General features: G+C 33.3%; 1 protein-coding gene across 1 annotated transcript; it reads right to left on the bottom strand.

Annotated features, from left to right (window-relative positions):
• Positions 1 to 319: 319 nt before the first annotated feature.
• Positions 320 to 22,899, bottom strand: LOC129945723 (probable cytochrome P450 313a4). The gene is made up of 8 exons (XM_056055597.1): positions 22,839 to 22,899; positions 22,552 to 22,752; positions 11,354 to 11,539; positions 11,022 to 11,085; positions 10,754 to 10,880; positions 10,461 to 10,613; positions 9,974 to 10,397; positions 320 to 477 (listed from the first exon to the last, which is right to left on the bottom strand). The coding sequence occupies exons 1-8, from the start codon at positions 22,897 to 22,899 to the stop codon at positions 320 to 322; spliced, it is 1,374 nt and encodes a 457-aa protein (XP_055911572.1).
• Between the last annotated feature and the right edge of the window lie 812 nt (positions 22,900 to 23,711).

Raw genomic sequence — 23,711 nt, 5'->3', positions numbered from 1 at the left:
GAACTTATCGCGTTCAATTACAGAAACCCGATTTTTTCCAGAGGTGATAACTGAGGAATGAGTTGTTTCATTTTTTAACGATGCGAAAAGTTATCGCCTTAGTTACAGAACATTGCTGGAGACCTGGAAGAATTGTCAAACTTAAACTAGCTTAAGTATCAAAATAGAGTGATGAATACGTCAACTATTTGTAGTAGGGCCCTTTAATAAGACCGATATTTTTGACAATGGTTGAAATGGTAGAGAATAAAAGTAAAACAATTAAGATTAAAAATTTACAATCTTTTTTATTTAATAACAATAATTATTTAACAGAATCTTATCTCCTATGAACTTCTAATAACGGTAACGTTTCGTAACGCAAGGTTATGTGCTCCACACACCTTATGTCATTAAACTTAAACTTTGTTGTAAACCGATATTTTCGTAAGACTTGGGCTAGCGCTATTTTCAAAAACATTCTTGCGTATTGCCAACCTGAAAATAAATTAAATTTAAAAAAATTAAAATAAAGATAAAAGTTTAACACTATATTGTGAAGTTTGTAAATTCAAAAGCCAATTAAAAAATTGTATTATTATTTCCTTAGTTAAAGAATGAGATCAGAAAGGTTTAAATTCATTTGCCGAAATTGTTTTTAAAAAAAATCAGAAGCTTGCCCGTTGAACGGAACCTGAGATTTGTTTTCCCGATTCTGAAAAAGGAAACCCTCTAAACTGCACCAACTATAGAAGCATCAGTCTACTTAACATCGCTTTAAAAATCTTCTTTGCCTTATTATGTCCATCGTCAACAACTTAATAGGTTGTGTGGTTTTAGACCAGGAAAGTCCACAGTCGATCAAATATTCACATTACGGCCCATCATCTTTTTATCGATTTCAAGATCGCATATTATGGCATCTACAGCGACGGGCTGTATACAGCAATGTCTAGTTTTGGCATCCCTGCCGTCCGTTTGTGCTGGATGGCCATGGAAAATTCGCACTGCTCCATAAAGGTTGAAAACAACTTAACTGAACCTTTCGATGTCAAAAAAGGTTTTAGACAACGTGATGAGCTGTTAGTGATATATTTTTTAACAACGTACTTGAAAAAATAGTGCAGAGCTCCCACGTCAACACTTGAGGCACTATCTTTCAAAAGTCTGCCAATTACTAGCATATTCTGATGACATTGACATATTTGGAAGAACTCACCGTGATGTCAATGGAGCTTTTGCGAGTATTGAGGCAAAGGCGGCAAAATGGGTTTAACGGTTAATGAAGGCAAAGCAAAGCACATGCTGTCACCGCGAAAGGATTAACAACACTGACGTCTAGGTCAAAACCTCACCATCGACAGACGTGGAGGAGAAGATAGAACGACGAGCTGTGCGGGCTGTTAAACGGTGTACACTTAGCTAGAAGGTAAAAGTCCAACGACTAAGATGGCTGAGTCAGGTAGAGCGCATGGAAACCAATGTTCAATGTCAAAAAAGTGAAAAATTCTCGAGATTGTAAAAATGTGTGTCCAAGACTCATTTTAACACTTTTTAAAAGCACTTTGTTATTAAGCACTATTCACATGAGCACGGCCAACGACCAACGAATGAACGAATTTTCGTCGATTTTGACCTTCCTTTCACATGAGAGTTCTTAATTCGTATCGAATGAAGTTTGACAAGGAGCCACAGCCAAACACCATTCACCACCGAAGTCCGAAACCAAAACGAGAATGATTTTTTTAGGTTAAGTACGCGCGATTATTTTATTTGTTGCGAGTGTGGATAATGTGGAACGCGAATAAAGCTTGACAGTTCGTATCAACTACAATTTTTTTCGCGACGAATAAATTTGTTTTCTTAAATTTATTAATATATGATATTGAAAAGTAAAAGTGTGCATAATAAATCAAATAGAAACTATATTGCTATCGTTTTGTTAAGAATTTGTGTGGAAATATGTCTAAAAACTCACATTTTGTAGTTCATTCGTCGTTCGTTGGTCGTGATCATGTAAATACTGCTTTAGTTATTATTAAAAAAACCTTATAAACACTTCATGATTACAAAAAGGGGATTGCTCATTTTATAAGGGACATATTTATAATCAAACCTTTGAATAACAGCTTTTTTTAGGCAAACTTTTGTACAATAATATCTTTTAAAATTCAATAATGATATTAATTTTATTTGGCACCAATAAGTGGCTTAGTTCACAACCTTTATTTTCATATATAATTTTTTAGTTTCTTCAACAATTTATTCATTTTGCCAATAATAATTCAAAAATATGCTCCTAAAATACAAAAAAAATCTTAACTCAAAATATATATACCATAAAAATGTAATCTTAGTTTCATTTGAAAGATATTTTTGACACCTTTATTTTACTACCTTTTTGATTTTCCTAGCTTTTCTATATCCAAAGATATTAGCATTTAAGTCGAAAAAGCGCTGATTTTTAGTGGTTGGACATTTCGAACTTCAATCTCAAATATCTCGGATCTCCCATGAGTTATCGACAAAATATTTTTGCAGATATATCCGGCTTAGAAAAACCTTTAATTTGATACCAAATTCATTGGTGTACACTCCGGGCCGAAAATGAGCATACCCCTTTAAGCATTCGAATTTTATAAGTCATACTTTATAATTTAATCATTCAATGAAATAATGATTATCGATATGAGTATTATACTTTGTAGAGGTTTTAGTGGTTCTTATTCAAAAATACTCCAATTTTAATATATTAGCTAATAAACTGCAAGGCATGAGTGTTAAGTGTTGTATACACATTGATAGCCCAAATCAACGTGGAAAAATTAATTTGTTTAGTGAAACTACCTTACAAAAATGACATACTATTCTATGCTTTTAAATATAAATTTGCCAATGTAAACCTTCCAACTGAAATAGATAGTGTAAGTGGTTATCAAAGTAGTTGCTACAGACAATTTCTGCTTTTCCAATGCATTTGGTATCTTCAAATCAAACTATTTCCAAATCATGTAAGTCTTAAAATTGTTCACTATTACCAATTGTACAAAATAGCTGGAATATTTGTTTGAGATTCGAACCAGAACACTTTCCAGCAAAGTTTTTAAAGTTCCAAAGTTAAATTCAGTGACTAAAAATGATGGTACATATGCAAAATGAAGTTTCGATTGTACATTTTCTTTTGGTATTTTCAAAAGCAACTATATAGATCCTTATTGTTTGTAGCAGTTGATGGCCACGTTTAATTAGAATCCTACTTTCAAACCTCTGAAAACAACACTATAGAACCTGACACTATAACAGAGGCTTTAACTTAAAATTGCATCTTTTGTGATCGTGTTAAGAAATATTTAAAAAAAAAAAACAAAAAATAAAATCTTATGTTCGGACGAAAATTTTCTTTGGAGAATGTTGTTTGTAAGGCTATTTTACTTCAAAACGATTCAGTTTACAAAAAATTAATAAGAAGTTATAAAGACGATGTTTTAAAATACGACAAAAATTGCCTTGCGAGTTTTCTGTACGAAGTTAAAAATCTGAAAAAGTTCTTCAACAATATCCGGATTTACTGAAGCACATAACAATAAAGGAATTTGTTTGCAACATTTATAAAACAACCGCATTCAAAGTGAATGATGCCAGATTTGAACTATTTTACAAAACTTGTAAACCGACTTCGAAATTTTTTTAAAAAAAACATTAAAAGTAACTTAAAATTTTTAAACATTTTTTCAAAACCTTAAGCAAGGTTGTCAAGGTAGTTTATTGCCACCAAACAGAAGCGTCTTACTGTAAAAAATTAATCGTTGCAACTATATATGCCATATTTGGAAAAGTGCAATGCTAAATACATGGAAACAACTTTCCCCATTTCAATTCGGCTAGACCATAGAGGATGACATGGTCAAATTGAAATGGTTCAACGGAGCCGTGGCCACAGAAACCATTGAAAATTTAATTATCTGTGATGAAAATGATAGTGAAGAAGACAATATTTCGCAAAATTCTTCATCGGACGAATCTGATGATAAAGAATAGTTTTGTTTATAATTTCTAATTTTAAAATTTCATTCAATTTTATACCATGTGATTACATTTTTTTCTAAATAAAATAAAATTGTTATGCTTTAAAGGAAAACGGTGGTTTTTGTGCATTCTTTCTTAAGGGTTTTCTGGCAAGCATAAGACTGAAAAGAAAACGTATTGGAAATCTTCTGATATTTTGGTATATGATTGTTTTGGTTATGGTTAATAGGAAAAAGGTTATTAAGGATTTAACTTACAACATTCTTTTAAAAAGCGTTAAAATGCGTCTGGCAAGGGAAAGGCTGAGAGTAAAACATCTTGGAGACACATTTTTACGATCAGGAGAATTTTTCAGATTTTTTGATGTATCATTCATGTGGTTATCATTTCAAACCAAAAAGTTGATTTTCGCGCATTTTGGTGGCTATCTGGCTAGGGGAAGGCTGAAAGCAAAACGTCTTGGACACACTTTTATGACATCAGGGCACCATGCCCTTTTGTTTATATATCCATTTAAGTGGTTATCACTTTGACCCCAAAATCGAAAAAACCATACCATAGAAATTTATTGATGTTTGCTATGCCAATTCATTGCTCATTTAGAAATAATCATCCAATACTTCTCACAGAAAATTTCAAACTCTTGGACGAATCTGAAAAATATTTCAAGAATAAGGTTATAACTGGACGTGATGTTTTAAGTGATCCATCATTAGAAATAAGAGTTGATAGACATGGTTCAATTCTGTAACAAAAGAATGAAGACATGTTACCAACAAATTGGCTTAGTACTGAACAACATTTCACAGAAATCGTTTATTGACTTTGATAAGACGATAACATGAAGATAATTGACATTCTCGATGGGAAAACACTTTCGCGAAGATAAAGGACCATTTTAATATGCCCGAATGTCCAGAAATGTAAGAAAGTTTGCAAAATCCCGTCTTATTTGTTTAGTGCTACTAAAAGACGATCTGTAAAGAAACAGAGTGAGCTACTGCTAATTGATAAAAAGGCAATACCTTTCCACACCATTCCTACATGGACTTGCAACTCCAATCATTTCAAATCGAGGACTTTTCCCTCTTAGAACTGATTGTGAAAGCCTCATACGCACAAGATAGACTCAACCAAAAGAAAAAAAAGTTGAAAACAAGAACCCTGGTTTGACGAAGAATGTCTGAAAGCTCGTAAAACATCATTTGCGTGGTTGAGGATCTTCCGTAACTCCACCGAAGGATTATTTAAGCGTTTTTATATAAAGGCCAATAAGAAGTTAAAAGAGCTTTGTAAGACTAAAAAAAGGTCAACACTTAAAAGGAAGCGGAGCGATTAGCATCTTGTAAGAGCTCCGCTGATTTTTAGAAACTGGTTAGGGAGCTGAATGGAAAACGTTTCACTATCCCCACATAAGCAAAACTGTCTTCAAATGTAATGCTTTCCCATTTCAAGGATCTTAAACCCTGTAATAACGCCGACAAACTGGCAATTCGCAGCACCAGGATTCGTAGTCGACTCTCTGCACTGTGCATTTACATTTAACTAGTTGGAAGAAACGTTGAAGACGCTTAAAGATGAAAAAGCAGACGGATCGATCGGTATTCCAGTGGAATTTTTTAAATATGGGATTGTAATGCTCAAAGAGCTCCTTATTAAACTTTTTAATACAGTTTTGGAGGGAGAGTTGTCGCCAGATGGATTTCGAGATGCTATTATATTTCCAATCCACAAAAAAGGATCGTTATTTGATGCAGCTAACTACAGAGGGTTTTCCTTTTTAAATGCATCTTACAAGATATTTACAACAATGATGCATAAGCGTCTTGTTAGTTGGATTGAGACCGGAAATTTGCTGAGATAGTTAAAGTCTAGATTTAGTTATTCAGCAATAGATAATGTTTTTATATTCAGGAGCTTGGCAGAGAATTTCTTAAAACAAAGGAAAAAGCTGTATGTATTTTTTTTATCGATTTTAAAGCAGCTTTTTATACAATCGATAGAGGTGCACAATTCTATAAGCTGTATAGTTTTAAAATTTGGACGGTTCTTGAGAACCTATTTAGAGGTTATATGTAATTGTAGAAAATTAAAAAATGATGTTCAAATGGTAGACATGTGCATTCAAGAGGACACAAGCGTCCACAGGTTTTTCTCAAAACCCACCTCTGTCTATCAACTCCTACTCTCACCTCCCCGCGGTGAACATCGGGTGCCTAGTACCTCAATTGAAGATTTTGTTTCAACCCCAGTGGAAAGTTGTTGGGGGCAGCAAACGAGAAAGGGGGGAGGTGTTTCCACTAAGGCACCTTTCCTTATCCAGGCGGCAGCGGACGAATTCTCGAGATGGAATCAACGGTGGCGTCTAAAGTTCCAGTACTGTTGAACTACTTAGTGAACACCTTATAGGGCTTCTTCGACATATTCGGAGCCCAGGCCTGTAAGGAGCGGTTTATTCCCCTTCCTTGGAGTTATACTAAGGATCTGGCCCTCCAGGTTGGGGGTTGTGCCGTCAGGGCCACGTACAAAATACCTTTAGTTGCAAAGCACCAACAAGCCTCGGATACTGTTGACAACCCACGAAAACGCAATAACGACAACGAAATTCGGATATGTACATGGAATGTTAGGTCCCTTAACAGACCACGTGCAGCCGAACAATTAGCGGAAGCCCTAAACTGCAGCAAAGCAGATATAACCGCCATCTAAGAAGTGCGATGGGATGGACCGGGCAAACGCAAACTAAAAGACTGCGATATATACTACGGCGACTGCTACCGAGAACAAAGACAGCGTCTATTTGGGTGTGGATTTGTTGTTGGAACTAGACTCAGGCAAAAAATCTTGAGTTTCAACAGTGTGAGCGAGCGCATCATGACAATCCGCATCAAAGCTAAATTCGCCAACATAAGCCTAATATTCGCGCATGCCCCAACAGAGGAGAAAGATGAAGACACCAAAGACATATTCTTCGAGCTCTTGGACAAGACATATGAGAAGTGCCCTGGCTATGACATTAAAATTGTCTTAGGAGATTTTAATGCCAAGCTGGGAAGAGAAGACATCTTTGGTGGCATAATCCGGAGATACAGCCTGTGCGACACCACCTCCGACAACGGATTCAGGCTGGTCGATTTCGCTGCGGGGCGAGACGTTCTGGTAGCTAGTACGCAGTTCACGCATCTTAATATCCACAAGGGGACATGGAAATCTCCTAATCAATCAACCGTCAACCAGATTGACCACATTGCGATCGACGCACGACACTTCTCCAGTATCCAGAATATCCGAACATTCCGAGAGGCCAACATTAACTCGGACCCCTACCTCGTTGTAGCCAAGGAACGGCTACGGATATCCCGATCCAAGCCAAAACAAGGAAGTACTGTGAGAAGATTCGACGTTAGACGGCTACAATCGCAAGAGACTGCCATGTGCTTTTCCGATCGAGTCTCTAATAACCTCTTAAGGAGTCCTATGCTTCCTGCATTAAGCATTGAAAACCAGTGGGAGCAGTGCCTTGCAGCCATCAGAGATGCCGCCTCTGAAGTGCTAGGTTTCACACGGCCAAAACAGCGAAAAGCCTGGTTTGATGACGAATGCCGGCAAGCGCACTCAGTGAAACAAGAGGCATACAAAACGGCGCTGCACAAAAGGACTAGAGCTGCTCGCGAGCTCTACGAGCAGAAGAGGAGAGAGGAACACCGGCTTCTTAGATGGAAAAAAAGAGAGCATGAGAAGCGCGCGATTGGTAAATTTTACCAATTCTCCTTAACATTGCGTATAAGATCCTCTTTGCCATATTATCTGAATGTCTGAGCCATTCGTCAACAACCTGATTGGTCCTTATCATTGTGGCTTCAGACCAGGAAAGTCCACTATCGACCAAATATTCACACTACGGCAGAACTTGGAAAAAAACCCAGGAGCTTCAAATCGATACCCACCACCTCTTTATCGATTTTAAAGCCACGTATGACAGCATCTATAGGGAAGAGCTCTACCGAACAATGTCTAGTTTTGGCATCCCTGTCAAACTTATCCGTTTGTGCAGAATGACGATGGAGAATGCACGCTGCTCTATCGAGGTCGGAAAAGATCTTACCGATTCATTTGATGTCAAAAAAAGGTTTTAGACAAGGCGATGCACTGTCATGCGACTTCTTCAACATCGTTCTGGAAAGAATTGTGCAAAACTCAACCGTCAACACTAGAAGCACAATCTTCCAAAGGTCCATCCACTTACTCGGATACGCAGATGATATTGACATAATTGGAAGATCAAAGCGTGATGTCAGTGGAGCGTTTTTGAGCGTTGCGACGGAAGCTAAGAAGATAGTACTTTAGTGGTCAATGAGGGCAAGACCAAGTATATGCTGTCATCAAAAAAGGACACTGAACGACGACGTCTTGGACAAAACATCACCATAGACAGTTATAACTTTGAGGTAGTTAAGGACTTTGTCTACCTAGGCACCGCTATTAATACAGACAACGACACCAGCGCTGAAATCAAACGAAGAATAACTCTTGCAAATCGCTGCTTCTTTGGGCTTAGAAGGCACTCATCATCCCGGTTCTCAGTTATGGCGCTGAGATGAGAGCGTCTTAGGATGCTTCGAGAGAAAAATTCTTCGGGTGATTTTTGGTCCCGTACGCATAGATGGAGAATGGAGGAGAAGATATAACGACGAATTGTACGGGCTGTACAGCGACACTGACCTAGTTAGCAGAATTAAAGTTCAACATCATCGCAGTAGAGGAAGACCGCGACTCAGGTGGCGCACCCATGTTGGAGAGGACCTCAACCAACTTGGCGTGCGAAACTGGAGACAGTTAGCTAGGGACCGAGCTGGCTGGAGACGCATGTTGATTGAGGCCCAGGTCCGCCCCGGACTGTAGCGCCACCTTAAGTAAGTAAGTAAGTAGAAAATTAAAAGCAAAAGAGACTGTTCAGCACTTGACGCATTCTGTGATGTTATTTGCTGTTCTTGCGAAGGTTATAAGTGACTAGGGGGCCGGCCGGTTATAGCTATCAGTAAAATCCATCAGTAAAATGTTTGTTTTAAGTTTTTGAACATGTTACAGATTTTTTTCTAGCAAAAGATTGATGCAATAAGATGAATCCTATATTCAAGCATTTTTTCAAAAAAAAAGAATGCATTTAAAGTTTCATTTAATTTATAAATCAATTTTATTTTTTTTAATGATGAAGTTTTATTTTAATTTAACAGCTGACTGCCAAAAGTAAAAACAAATTCCATTTTGTTTTACTGTTGGCATTCCAAGTTTTTACTGCTCCGATAACATCATTAGAAATTTTACTGAAGAAAGCAAAAGTCAAAATATGTCCTAGGCGCAAAGCTCGATGTTATGATCCAAAAAAAACAACAAATTACAAAAAAAAACAACAAATTACTGATTGCTATAAACGCTCATCAGTAAAACAGATTCCTGCTGTTTCAAAATTAACTGATAGTTATAACCGGTCCCTAAGGAACAAATTTTACATAAGACCAGTTTCAACGCCTTTGTAAGTCTTACATTAGTTCTTTTAAGAACATATCTGAAATTTTATATATGAGTGAATAACCTTTGTTAGTTGAGTTCAACTGACCGTAAATAGTGCAATCAAAAAAACAAATTAACTTTCACTTAAAATACTGCATCAATGGCTGAACACCTGCGATCGAAGCTTTATTGGCAAACTTAAATATTGATCTTGAGTACGATAACGGAGATGCTTTAAGTGAATAGACCGATATTCGTAATCGTGAAAATGCTCTTGAATGAAGACAAGATTTGAAAAAGTTAAATGTACTCCTAAAACATTAGACTTATTATTAGGAACTACTGTTCTATTCAAAACCAATTAAATACGCAAGTCTAAGCTTGATGTTTAATTTAGCCACACAACCTTAAATGTACCTACTATCCATACTATATTAATACAACGAAAAACGCTTACCTATGCAGTTCCTTGGTCCCTTTGAAAATGGTATAAATGAGTAGCTGTGGTGACCAGCTAGATTCGATGGTAGAAAATGGTCAGGATTAAATTCTCTGGCATCAGGTCCCCAAGTATCTTCGTCCCTTTGAATATTGAATATGTCAATCAATATTTGTGTTCCCTTTGGAATAACAATATCATTTGTTATGGGTACATCTTTTGAACAATTTCTCGCAATCAATGGAATTGAGGAGAAAATCCTCAATGTTTCATTAATGCACATTTCCAAATAGATCAAGTTTCTGAAGTCTTCATACTTTACATTGAATTCTTTTTCGGGGAAAACAACAAGTAGTTCTTCGAAAACTTTTTCTTGATACTCTGGGTGCATAGCCAAAAGCATTAAGGTTGAAAACATCGATGTTGCTGTAGTTTCAAAGGCCTGCGAGAAATAAGAATTTAACTTGATCATATGGAATTAAGGGAAATACCCGTTTTGACTTACTGCAAAGACCATTAGATTCGCTTCTGATATAATTTCATCAAATGTATATCCATTATTTTGATGAATCTTAATGACATGGTCTATAAAAATATTATGGTTGGGTTTATCTTCTGGATGGTTTTGTTCAATATTTTTAATTCTCTTCATAAGAAGCTACAAAAAAGATTTTTTAAAAATATTTTTAAGTGTAAAATTTTATAAATTGATATTTTGAAAAATGTTTAAGGAAATCCATACCAGAAGAAGTTTCTGAAGATTGCTTATACGTCTTTGAAGACATTTCTTTTACTTACATCATGAGCAAATCCAAGAACACTTTTTTTGAGTTCAGAATATGATTTAGCCAAATTGGTTGTACGAAAAATGATTGAATTAGCTAGTAGAGGATTTAATACACGTTGAGTAGTTATAGCCAACATTCTATAGAAAAAAAGCATAGCAGGAAAATGTTTTTAATCGCATAACTCTTGGAAAAAATATATTTATAACTAAACAATAATTTTTTTTGATTGGATTTAAAAAACCCTAAACACTGAAAGTAAACAATGTTTATATACTAACCTTTCACATTTTTCCAAAAAATCTGTGTCAGATTGTTCATCAAATTTTAGGCCCATCGTGGTTTCTAAAATTAATGACAGTTAGAAAGATTTGAAGTTATTCCGTGGCCTTATGACATGTAAAATAAGCCCCTTCTTGATTAAAAAGGTAGTAGACTTTTATTTATATGCCAACAAAATTATCCCGTAAGCATAGACAATATAACAATTCTAATTGATGTAGGGCTTAGATTGTTAAGTCTTAAAATATTCCTTACAGTATTTTTAATGATAAAATAGACTATGGTATTAAGTTCAGAAATTGATTTTTGACGTTTTATTAATAGGACTTACCAACCGATGTACTTAGCGAAAGATTGCATATTAAATCCTTCACATCAATTTCACCACACTCAATATTTTCATCTAGCTTTTTACAAAATTCGGCAATATGTTTTTGAAATATTGGAAAGAAGCCTAATAAAACTTTGTGGCTTAGTGCTGGATTCAAAAGTTTTCGATGGTGATTCCAATCTGGAACTAAATAAATAAAATTGTAACTATAATAATTAAAAGAAATATGTGTATAAATAAATCAAGTGTAAGGAATTTTTTTTGACAGATAGCGAGTAGATGATTCAAAGGACTAGTTTTACCACATCACACAATTTTCATTACCAGGGGTAAAGCATTTTTGAGCCGTTCAGAGCAAACATTGATTAACTCCATAAAACACAAAGTTGAGAAACGTGATGATGTAATATATATTGTTTTTAAAAAAATGTAGAATGCACAATTGCAAATATATCTTTCATCTAACGGTATATAAAATAAATAAAAAAGTAAAAAATCGTCAGTATTGTTACAGTTTTTATGTGACTGGTGGAGTTAATCGATTTGGCAACTGAAAAAAATAATAAGTTTAAATTTATACTTTACACTTTTTAAGTTTTTATTAAGAAAAAGTTAAATTTTATACATTTTAAGCACAGCTTTTAATTTTTTGTCTTAATTTATAGCAGCTTTAGGTTTGGGGTATTATTCTTTGGGATGTTTCAGCAATACTATACCATAATGTCTTCTTTATCAGTTGTAGGCGATTATTCGTCATTTCGATTTGTTGACAAATTATTATAGTAATCGTGTTTAACAGGAGGAATGAATTTTAGCAGGTCCATCATTTCTCTACATATTTTCTTTGTCACAGTTCTTCCTTTAGGAAATAATAAAGGCTGATCAATATTTATCAAACTTTGCGATCTACCCACTAAAGATTTTTTAAATTAATGGCTTGAAATTCAGTATCTTCTTTATAGTCATTTTTGAATTGTATGAGATAGGGTTTTCACCTTTCTAACTTTATCCAGGTCACTTTATGACGATCACTTTTCTGTTAATGATAGAACGTTCTAAGGGTTTTGTTGACAAAAGATCTTGGTGAGTCATTTGTATTAGATGAAATGGCGCTTTCTTTTTACATTTTTTGAATATATGGTACCAATCATCTGGTGAAAAGATGTTTTGATTTTTTTCGCACATGACTCAATAATGGCAAAATCCGAGTCATTGGGTAAATAGCTATGTCCACTTACCAAAAACTTCATTTCAATTGATACAGCTTTGATTTCCGTGCTTTAAACAAGTTTTAATAAACTTAAGACGGTTTTTATTATTCTATTTTGGCCGGTACACGAATCCGAATATGTTATTATTTGTTCGTAACTTGCAGCGTAAGTCTTTATGTACTTTTTTAGACAAAATGAAATTTCTTGAGACCCACGTGATCCTTCAGTTTCTGGCCAAACAAACATGTGGCTTGTATTTTTATTAAATTCATGACATCCATTATAATAAGCTACGGATGTGGTCAACTTGGGAAAGGCTAAAGCTTTTTCCAAGTCAAAAGAAAATACGAACAACTTATCTGATGTTGCCATTTGTTCTGCAATACATTTGACTGAGAGCCCGTTCAGCCTCTTCTAAGTGAGTTTCCTTTTCAATTTTTGCCATCTGAATACCCTCATCGTCTTAAGATTGAATTTTTATTTAAAAAACATCACAAGTTTGACACGTATCCTTTGATGGCTGTAAATTAAAGTTTGTAGAGAACACATTATAGTAATACTTTTCTTTCACTGGTGCTACGATTTCCTTTACACATTCTGTAATGTATAGTTATACATCTTCTTAATGTTTAAGTCAGGATTTAAATATTGTCGGCTTGGATTATGAGCTCTGGTGTAGTGACTACTGTGGGCTGGAAATGACTTTATATGTTTTATTACATTTGTATCATCTATTTTATTGCTTGCAATGCGGTCATTGCGCTTATCTACCAAAGATGTAACTTGTTTCGGTTCCATTTACCAGGATTACGACTTCTTTTCCTCCCAATCGATATGTTAGTTGGGTTTGTACTGTTGCAATCCGATGAATCCGAGGAAAACAATAAACGTCTGCTTGGACCAGACCTTTTGTTAATAAATCGTATTGAAGAATCTTCACTGCTTTGCTCACTCACATTAGTAGTATTACTCATCTTGATTATAACGGTATAAAATTTATTTATTTAATACCAACGTGGGAGTAATATTGAAAAGGCTAAGAAGTAACAGGGCGAGATCACTTCTCCGTTTGTATTATGCTTCTCACTGTTGCATGATGAGTTTTGCAAATTTCCACTAAAATGATGAAAAAATTAATTGCTCAAAAGTGATGTTGAAGAAAAAAATTCCCCAGACACACAAAAACCCATTAAACTGGTGGAAAACCCCTAATGTGGCAGCAGTGGTACTTCGTTTTGTTTACCAATGCGATTGTTTCGAATATTATTGAGAGGGCATCTTCGGCTGTTTAAAATCGAATAATGGTCAAATAATGCTATGCTCAGCTAGAACAGATACAGCGTTTCCAAAATGATTTACATTAGGGTATGGAGTTAATCGAAATGGCTTCTGAAATAAATTACTTATTATTCAGTGGCCAACCAAAATTGTCATTTATCGGTGCTAATCTTTATTATTCTGGAAAGTTATTATTAATATAAAAAGTTATGACTAAACCAAGGCCTTTGACACTTAAATTTAAAATAGTTAATAGAAGTGTTGAAGAATTTGTGCTGCGTGATTGGAATAGTGCTGGATTTCCGATTTAAAGGTTGAAAAATATCTCCATTCCACCCTTCCATTCTTTTGAATTTCGCGGCTATGTTCAAAACGCTTTATCTGGCTCGTATCTGGCAATACTATGCATCATTTTCAAGGTGAGATTGACATAATCTACAAAATGACGCTATGCATGATTAGTTTGGATATTGCGTTCAACAGTTATAGAAGTTTAAACATGGAGTTTATGGCTGAAACACATACACGCTTCAGCTTCGGCTTCGTCTGCGTTACGTTAGGCTTGCTTCAAGGTTGCTTTGAATGACATTTCTATTATTTCATCCCTCCAAAGAGCAAATATATTGTTTGTTGACATTTTTTTACTGCTGATGAGCTGTCAGACAAAGCAAATGTTCAGAAAATTGAACTAGAGCTTCCGTTTGGAGTCACATTACGTTACATTACATTTTTTTTCTTACGATTGTCAAACAAAACGTGAGGTCGAAGCTACATTGTGATAGCATGCATTGAATTCCTATGGCTGAACTAGTAAACGTCAGGCGAAGCCGAAGCTGAAGCGTGTATGTGATTCAGCCATTACTAACGCCGAAATTCGCTCTATTTAAAAAAGTTTTTCTTCGTTAAAGTTAAATCCGCTAGAGAAACGTTCTTTGAGTTTAATTGTGTTTTGGGAGATAATACTCCATCACTTCAAGCCGTGTAGGAATGGTTTCGACGATTCAGAGCCGGTGAAAACGATACCATGGATAAGCCAGACGGTGGAAGACCGGTGAAGACCAGAGATGGCAAAAATGCGTTTTTTTTTATTTACTACATTTGCTACGTCTGCTACATAAATGAGGTAGTTAATGTAATTAAATGTAGTTAACGTAGTTAAATGTAGCAGACGTAGCGGTAGACGTCAAAACATAGTTTGAAATGTCCATTCAACCACCAAATTGACGCACTTTCACTCGTTAGTCGTTTCTTATTCACTCGTTTTTTAAAATTCTTTTTGAAATTAACGTTTTTTGTGAAGGTAGCACACGTAACAAATGTAGGGTAGTAAATGAACCAAATCAAACGTGTAGTTTATCCAATTAACTACACGTAGTTTACCGAGTAGATTACCTGACGTAATCTACTGTCATCTCTAGTGAAGACAAATACCGATCAAAGCATGAAAAACATCGAGTTAGACCGGCATGTGGCACCTGGTGACACCGCCCATGAGATAGGAGTCACTAAACCATTAAAATAATTTGCTGAACGCAGGATACAGACTAAAGCTTAATGTTTGGGTGCTGCATGATCTGGTGAAAAAAAACCTTCAGGACCGAATTAACGCCTGCGATATGCTGCTGAAAAGGAACGAAGCGGATGGTTACTGGCGAGAAAAGATGGATCACATACGACAATATAAAGCGAAAATGGTCGTGATCGAAGGCCGGTGAATCGACCCAAACAATGTCCAAGCCGGGATTGACGGCCAGGAAGATTTTGCTGTGTGTTTGGTGGGTTTGGAACGGAATCATCCAATATGAGCTGCTACTATAAGGCCAGACGCTTAATTCTACCATCTACTGCGAAAAACTGGACCGCTTGAAACAGGTGGTCGACCAAAAGCATCCAGAATTGGTAGTTTTTCACCAGGACAACGTCAGACCCACACACTTGATGATGACTCGTCAGAAGCTACGGGAGTTCGGATGGGAGGTTTTATTGCATTAAAAGAGGCTTGTGAAAAGAGGCTGCCCAAGTTGTCTACATATTAATATAATATTAATAGTATCAAAACAATATATGGAAATTATAGTTTACTTGAATTTTTGGATGTAAAATTGGTGCAAAAACAAAATGAAGATTTAGGGAATTTCGTTCACTCAAAGTTGACCTTAAGGATTTTTATCTTCAACTTGTGATTCTGTTTTTACTCACACAAATTTTACGCTTTCAACTTCCAATTTTAAACTTAAGAATTGATCAACTTTAAATAAATTTTTCCAACTGCTCAAAATAATATAGAAGTTAATAAAGCAAACTTGTGATTTTGTTTAATTTTTTTTATTGACCTCGGTTGTCAAAAACAATAAATACAAATGCCTACACACGCACGTTCAGTCATCTTTCTAAAAATCTCTTATTTCGACTCTAGGGACCTTGAAACGTCGAGAAATGTTAAAATTTTCAATTTGACAAATCGGACCCATTACAATAACTTCCTATGGGAAGTTAATAAGTAATATTTCTTTACAATACAAAAACTAATCGTGATGGACTTGAAGCTTGCCTGAGGATTATTCTGTAGACAATAATGACTTTGGTAGTTTTTGTACTATGAACTTGAAGTAGAGGTTTGTGAAGTAAAGTTCTGAATTTGAAATTTATGACACTTAAAAAACTAACTAGTTTCCTTGGTCAAAATTAACGTTCAAAGAATGAAGTTGACTGCTAATGAAGCCTCTTATGTTGTCTGAACCTGCCCAATAACCCTTTCCAAATGTCAAATTGAAAGTTGAGACAGACGTTAAGGTGACATCTTTCACGACTATCCCAGGGAAATTTTCAAAATTGAAAATGGCCCTACTTTAGAATCTAAACTTTTAAAGTGACAGTTAAAATAATGTTAACTAATTCAACTTGATGATAAAATTTCGAGTTGAAACCAACTCCAGATTTGAATTTGGATTTTTCGGCAAGTTGAACAAAAGTGATCAAAATCGCTCTTAAATCCTTCGGAGGTATCACCCTGCAAAACCCATTTGTTTACAATGTTGTAATCACTGTAAGAACCAGTTGTTTGTATAACCTGTAGGCCATATATATCATTAAGCGCCAATTATAGCTATCATTGGTTTTCATCATAAAGACCAATAAATGGAATATTTTTGACACCAATTCTCGTATTCTAATAAAGTATTTCCTAATTAGAATCAAGCAATGAGGTTAGACCTAATTAATGAAAGTTAAACTGACAGGTGGGAATACAAAGAAAATGGAACGCTTTTTAGGGGAACAATTATGATCCGAAATATGAAATCAAGAATCAGCTGTTTATTGAAAACGATTTCATCATGGAAATCTTAAAAATTAATCAAAAGATAAGTTCTGGAATAAATAATACATTTAAAAAATCCACAACTGACCAGCCTCATTTTGACGCCAAAACATAACAAATTTGACTTTATTGTCAATTATGAAAACCAATGATTGCTTAAACTGACCAATTATAGATTGATTTAAAAGATCATGTAAGCCCTGTCAACAAAAACCAAAGAGAAAAAGAGGCTGGGATGCGACCCACACTGATAACTTCTCATCCCGTCTGTCGATTTGTCTTGCTTAAAAGTTTGTCTATATGTACTAGTATCAATTTTACTAAATTTGCGTACTATTTTTTATAGATTTTATTTTTTATGAAAAAACGAAATGTTGGATTTTTATATAAAAATCATTGAATATTAAAAACAATATTTTCTGTAAAATAAATAAGTTTGAAGCCAATATCTAAAATTTTTGAGAAGATATTTGAGTCGAAAATCAATTTTTTTACCAACTTTTGTTAAATTTTTTTAGGTTTTTAATTTTTTGTAAAAAAAACTGTCAATTCGATTTTATTCAAAATTTTACTGAATGTTGACAACTAAATTTTTTGAAAGATAAAAGTAGTTAAAAGACAATATCTACAATTTTTTAAAAGATATTTAAGTCGAAAATCAATTTTTACCAAATTTTATACATTTTTTTAGGTTTTTATTTTTTGTAAAAAAACTGTCAATTCGATTTTTCTCAAAATTTTACGGAATGTTGAAAACAATATTTCTTATAAGATAAAATGAGTTTGAAGCCAATATTTCAAAGTTTTGAAAAGATATTTGAGTCGGAAATCAATTTTTACCAACTTTTATTAATTTTTTTTCGGTTTTTAATTTTTTGTAAAAAAACTATCAATTCGATATTTTCAAAATCTTACTGCACGTTGAAAACAATAGTTTTTAAAAGATAAAAGTGAATTTAAGACAATATCCCAAAGTTTTGAAAAGATATTTGAGTCGAAAATGAATTTTTACCAACTTTTATTATTTTTTCGTAGGTTTTTATTTTTTGTAAAAAAAACTGTCAATTCAATGCTTTTCAAAATTTTATCGAATGTTGAAAACAATATTTTTTATAAGATAAAATAAGTTTTAAGCCTAAATTTCAAGTTTTTGAAAAGATATTTGAATCGATATTCAATTTTTACCAACTTTGAGTAATGCTTTTTTTAGATTTTTATTTTTTATAAAAAAAACGGTCAATTAGATTTTTATCAAAATTTTATCAGATTTCAAAAACATTGTTCTCCATTGCTCAAAATTGTTTTGGAGATGAAATTATATTTAAGTCGTTAAATTTTGGAGGTGACAATTTTTTTTCAGTTTTTTTGATTTATAAAAAAAACCGTTAGATATATTTTTTTCAAAAAATATACTTCTTTGAGATCTCGTTACAATATATTATATAAAATTTAATTCAAGTCTCTAGCGTTTTTGGTTCGTAAGATATTTAGGGTTAACCAAAATGTTCACCTTTTTTTTAAACTGCTATGGTAAAAAAACCACCCAAGCAATTTTCTTGAGAGCCTTTTCTGCATCTTTCTGCCTTATTATCTGTATAACAAAATTTATTTGGAGTCGATATCTCTTCTGGTTCTTGAGCTATGGACAACGAAAAAAACGTCGCGAACGTACGGACGTACGAACGTACGTGCACACGCACGCACAGACATCTTTCTAAAAATCTTTTATTTCGACTCTATTGACCTTGAAACGTCGAGAAATGTCAAAATTTTCAATTTGACAAATCGGATCCATTACAATAACTTCCTATAGGAAGTTAATAAGTAATAATTGTTTACAATACAAAATACAATGATGGACTTGTAGCTTGCCTGAGGATTGTTCTGTAGACAATAATGATTTTGGTAGTTTTTGTACTATGAACTTGAAGTAGAGGTTATGATAACTGAAAAACTAACTTGCCGCCTTGGTCAAAATGTACGTTCAAAGAATGAAGTTGACTGCAAATGAAGAAATGTATGTTGTCTGAACCTGCCCAATAACTCTTTCCAAATGTCAAATTGAAAGTTGAGACAGACGTTAAGGTGACATCTTTCACGACTATCCCAGGGAAATTTTCAAAATTGAAAATGGCCCTACTTTAGAATCTAAACTTATAAAGTGACAGTTAACTAATTCAACATGATGAATGAGTTGAAACCAACTCCAGAGTTGAATTTGTTTTCTTCGGCAAGTCGAACAAAAGTGATCAAAATCGCTCTTAAATCCTTTGTACGTATTACCCTGCAAAACCCATTTGTTTACAATGTTGTAATCACTGTATGAACCAGTTGTTTGTATAACCTGTAGGCAAACCAAGATGACTTACTTAAGGTGGCGCTACAGTTCTGTGAAGCAAGATTTATATCATTAAGCGCCAATTATAGCTATCATTGGTTTTCATCATAAAGACCAATAAATGGAATATCTTTGACACCAATTCTCGTATACTAATAAAGTATTTCCTAATTAGAATCAAGCAATGAGGTTAGGGCTAATTAATGAAAGTTAAACTGACAAATGGGAATACAAAGAAAATGGAACGCTTTTTAGGGGAACAATTATGATCCGAAATATGAAATCAAGAATCAGCTGTTTATTGAAAACGATTTCATCATGGAAATCATACAAATTAATTAAAAGATAAGTTCTGGAATAAATAATACATTTAAAAAATCCACAACTGACCAGCCTTATTTTGACGCCAAAACATAACAAATTTGACTTTATTGTCAATTATGAAAACCAATGATTGCTTAAACTGACCAATTATAGATTGATTTAAAAGATCATGTAAGCCCTGTCAACAAAAACCAAAGAGAAAAGGAGGCTGGGATGCGACCCACACTGATAACTTCCCATCCCGTCTGTCGATTTGTCTTGCTTAAAAGTTTGTCTATATGTACTCGTATCAATTTTTACCAAATTTGCGTACTATTTTTTGTAGATTTTATTTTTTATGAAAAAACGGACTGTTGGATTTTTATATAAAAATCATTGAATATTAAAAACAATATTTTCTGTAAAATAAATAAGTTTGAAGCCAATATCTAAAATTTTTGAGAAGATATTTGAGTCGAAAATCAATTTTTACCAACTTTTGTTAAATTTGTTTAGGTTTTTAATTTTTTGTAAAAAAACTGTCAATTCGATTTTATTCAAAATTTTACTGAACTATATTTTTTGAAAGATAAAAGTAGTTAAAAGACAATATTTTAAAAGATATTTAAGTCGAAAATCAATTTTTACCAAATTTTATACATTTTTGTAGGTTTTTATTTTTTGTAAAAAAACTGTCAATTCGATTTTTCTCAAAATTTTACGGAATGTTGAAAACAATATTTCTTATAAGATAAAATGAGTTTAAAGCCAATATTTCAAAGTTTTGAAAAGATATTTCAGTCGGAAATCAATTTTTACCAACTTTTATTAATTTTTTTTCGGTTTTTAATTTTTTGTAAAAAAACTGTCGATTCAAAATTTTACTGAATGTTGACAACAATATTTTTTGAAAGATAAAAGTGAATTTAAGACAATATCTCAAAGTTTTGAAAAGATATTTGAGTCGATATTCAATTTTTACCAACTTTCGTTATTTTTTTTCCGGTTTTTAATTTTTTGTAAAAAAAACTGTCAATTCGATTTTTTTCAAAATCTTACTGCACGTTGAAAACAATAGTTTTTGAAAGATAAAAGTGAATTTAAGACAATATCTCAAAGTTTTGAAAAGATATTTGAGTCGAAAATGAATTTTTACCAACTTTTATTATTTTTTTGTAGGTTTTTATTTTTTGTAAAAAAAACTGTCAATTCAATGCTTTTCAAAATTTTATCGAATGTTGAAAACAATATTTTTTATAAGATAAAATAAGTTTTAAGCCTAAATTTCAAGTTTTTGAAAAGATATTTGAATCGATATTCAATTTTTACCAACTTTGAGTAATGTTTTTTTTAGATTTTTATTTTTTATAAAAAAAACGGTCAATTAGATTTTTCTCAAAATTTTATCAGATTTCAAAAACATTGTTCTCCGTTGCTCGAAATTGTTTTGGAGATGAAATTATATTTAAGTCGTTAAATTTTGGAGGTGACAATTTTTTTTCAGTTTTTTTGATTTATAAAAAAACCGTTAGATATATTTTTTTCAAAAAATATACTTCTTTGAGATCACGTTACAATATATTATATAAAATTTAATTCAAGTCTCTAGCGTTTTTGGTTCGTAAGATATTTAGGGTTAACCAAAATGTTCACCTTTTTTTTAAACTGCTATGGTAAAAAAACCACCCAAGCAATTTTCTTGAGAGCCTTTTTTGCATCTTTCTGCCTTATTATCTGTATAACAAAATTTATTTGGAGTCGATATCTCTTCTGGTTCTTGAGCTATGGACAACGAAAAAAACGTCGCGAACGTACGGACGTACAAACGTACGTACACACGCACGCACAGACATCTTTCTAAAAATCTTTTATTTCGACTCTATTGACCTTGAAACGTCGAGAAATGTCAAAATTTTCAATTTGACAAATCGGACCCATTACAATAACTTCCTATGGGAAGTTAAAAATGAACAAAATTCGAAATTATACTACGAAAACTTGATTGAAAACATCATTTGTACACCACCATGGCCATGGCGCGCCATCCCAAAAAACGCCGAATCCTCCCCATCATTGATTATTAGCTCAAAAAATATTTCGAAGATCCATAGCAAAAGGTCCACTGGTGATCGGTGGTTTATATCGCCGAGCAGTGGAGCAAATCTGTACATCGTTTTAAGGAAAGTAAGCTAGTGCACTAGATATTTCAAAAGCTTGTGATGGGGTTCGAGATCAGGCTCTCTATTTTCGAAAATGCTTGCTTTTAGTTTACTTAATTACCTTTCGCATCCTTAAATATAACAATATTTAATGGTATCAAGTCTGAAAACCATATAATAAATGCTAATGTACAACAGGGGGGTATTATTTTTATTAATGATCTCCTGTCTGCAATTTCTAACCCAATACATTGTTTCACTGACTAAACTACTCTTAGCTTTTCATACTACAGTTTTAAGCCGAATCCGAAGGGCTTATTTGAGAAAGCACTTTTCTAATTAATTACACTTGGAGGATAAGTCAGTTTCGACATAAACAGCATTGTACAATGGGGAGTAAAAAACCGCATGGAATTTAATGTTTCGAAAACCCCCTTGCCATTATTATTGGATAGCACTTGCATGAATGAGACTTAACATTTCGATATTCTTAATATGTGTTGCACCAACCATCTCTCTCTTTGTCTCCAAAAATGGCGCAAATTGTTTCGGTAATTTCACAAACAAAATGTATAATTTCAACATCTTACCTTTTATTGTAAGAATACCAGGTCCAATTATCTCAGTAATGGCATCATAAATCTTAGACTTGTCAAGGCAATCTGGAGAACTTAGAATTATTTCAGCTATCTTAGGATCCATTGTGTATAGAAATGGATGCGTTCCAAGCCACGTAAAGTAAGTCTTCGCTTTATATTGGTTAGCGTATTTTGGAAGCTCGTATAGAACATCTTAAACAAAAAAATAAAAAATATTGTATAATTAAATATTTTAAATAACTACTCGTAACTTAAATTTTATACAAACAAAACTTTACCTGATAATTTAAATAGTTTATGGGCAATGCCAATAAATGGAAAACCAAGAGGACCAGGCATTTTTAGAGCAAACGCGTAGTACTTTCTTCTTGACCAAAGAAAGTAAATCCAGAGTATAGTAACAAATGCAATCAGAGCAGCAGCGACAACCATCATCAACAAATTACAATTAACGAATAAGACTAATAATAAAATTTGCTTGATATTAATTATTAAAAACATTTTGTGTTGAACATTTTAAACATTTTTTATTACCAACATTATGTATCTTTTTTTAAGTTATGACTTTTGGGTTCAAATGTAACACATTATCGCCCTTTTTGGAACATTAAATGTTGAACTTTGAAACAATTAAGTTATTTTCTGTTTGTTATTTTAAACTCTATAAAGCATACGCACGTCTTTTTGGTAAATTGTGTAATTGCCTTTAACGCTTACGCAGAAGAAATTTTTAAAAGTAAGTTCTGAGGTCAGGTAAGGGCTAGCATACTGATTGTTGACTTGAATGAAGCCAAAACTAATGAGCACATTGTAAAAAGTTGAGATGTGATGCGGATAGAGAGTTTGACAATAAATTATTATTATTATTTATTTAATCCGTTAATTATCTAACGTTAATATAAACTTATAGCTATTTACATAATTTTTAATTTAAAATTTTAATTAATATAGAAATAAATAAATACTATAACAAATTAAAAAATCTTTCTTTAAATTGTTTGCTTTTAACATTGTCATTAACAGATGAAATTAAATTATAAAATTTATTGAAGACTGAAATCAATTGGTTTAAGGAGCTATTCATACCATAGTTAGTTCTGCTAAAGATCGGACATAAAGGTATCTGTCTTCTTATGCTAGTTTGGCTATAG

The sequence above is a fragment of the Eupeodes corollae genome, chromosome 1, assembly GCF_945859685.1.
Source record: "Eupeodes corollae chromosome 1, idEupCoro1.1, whole genome shotgun sequence".
Classification (NCBI taxonomy): Eukaryota; Metazoa; Arthropoda; class Insecta; order Diptera; family Syrphidae; genus Eupeodes; species Eupeodes corollae.
This window is presented reverse-complemented; position numbering and strand designations above follow the sequence as displayed.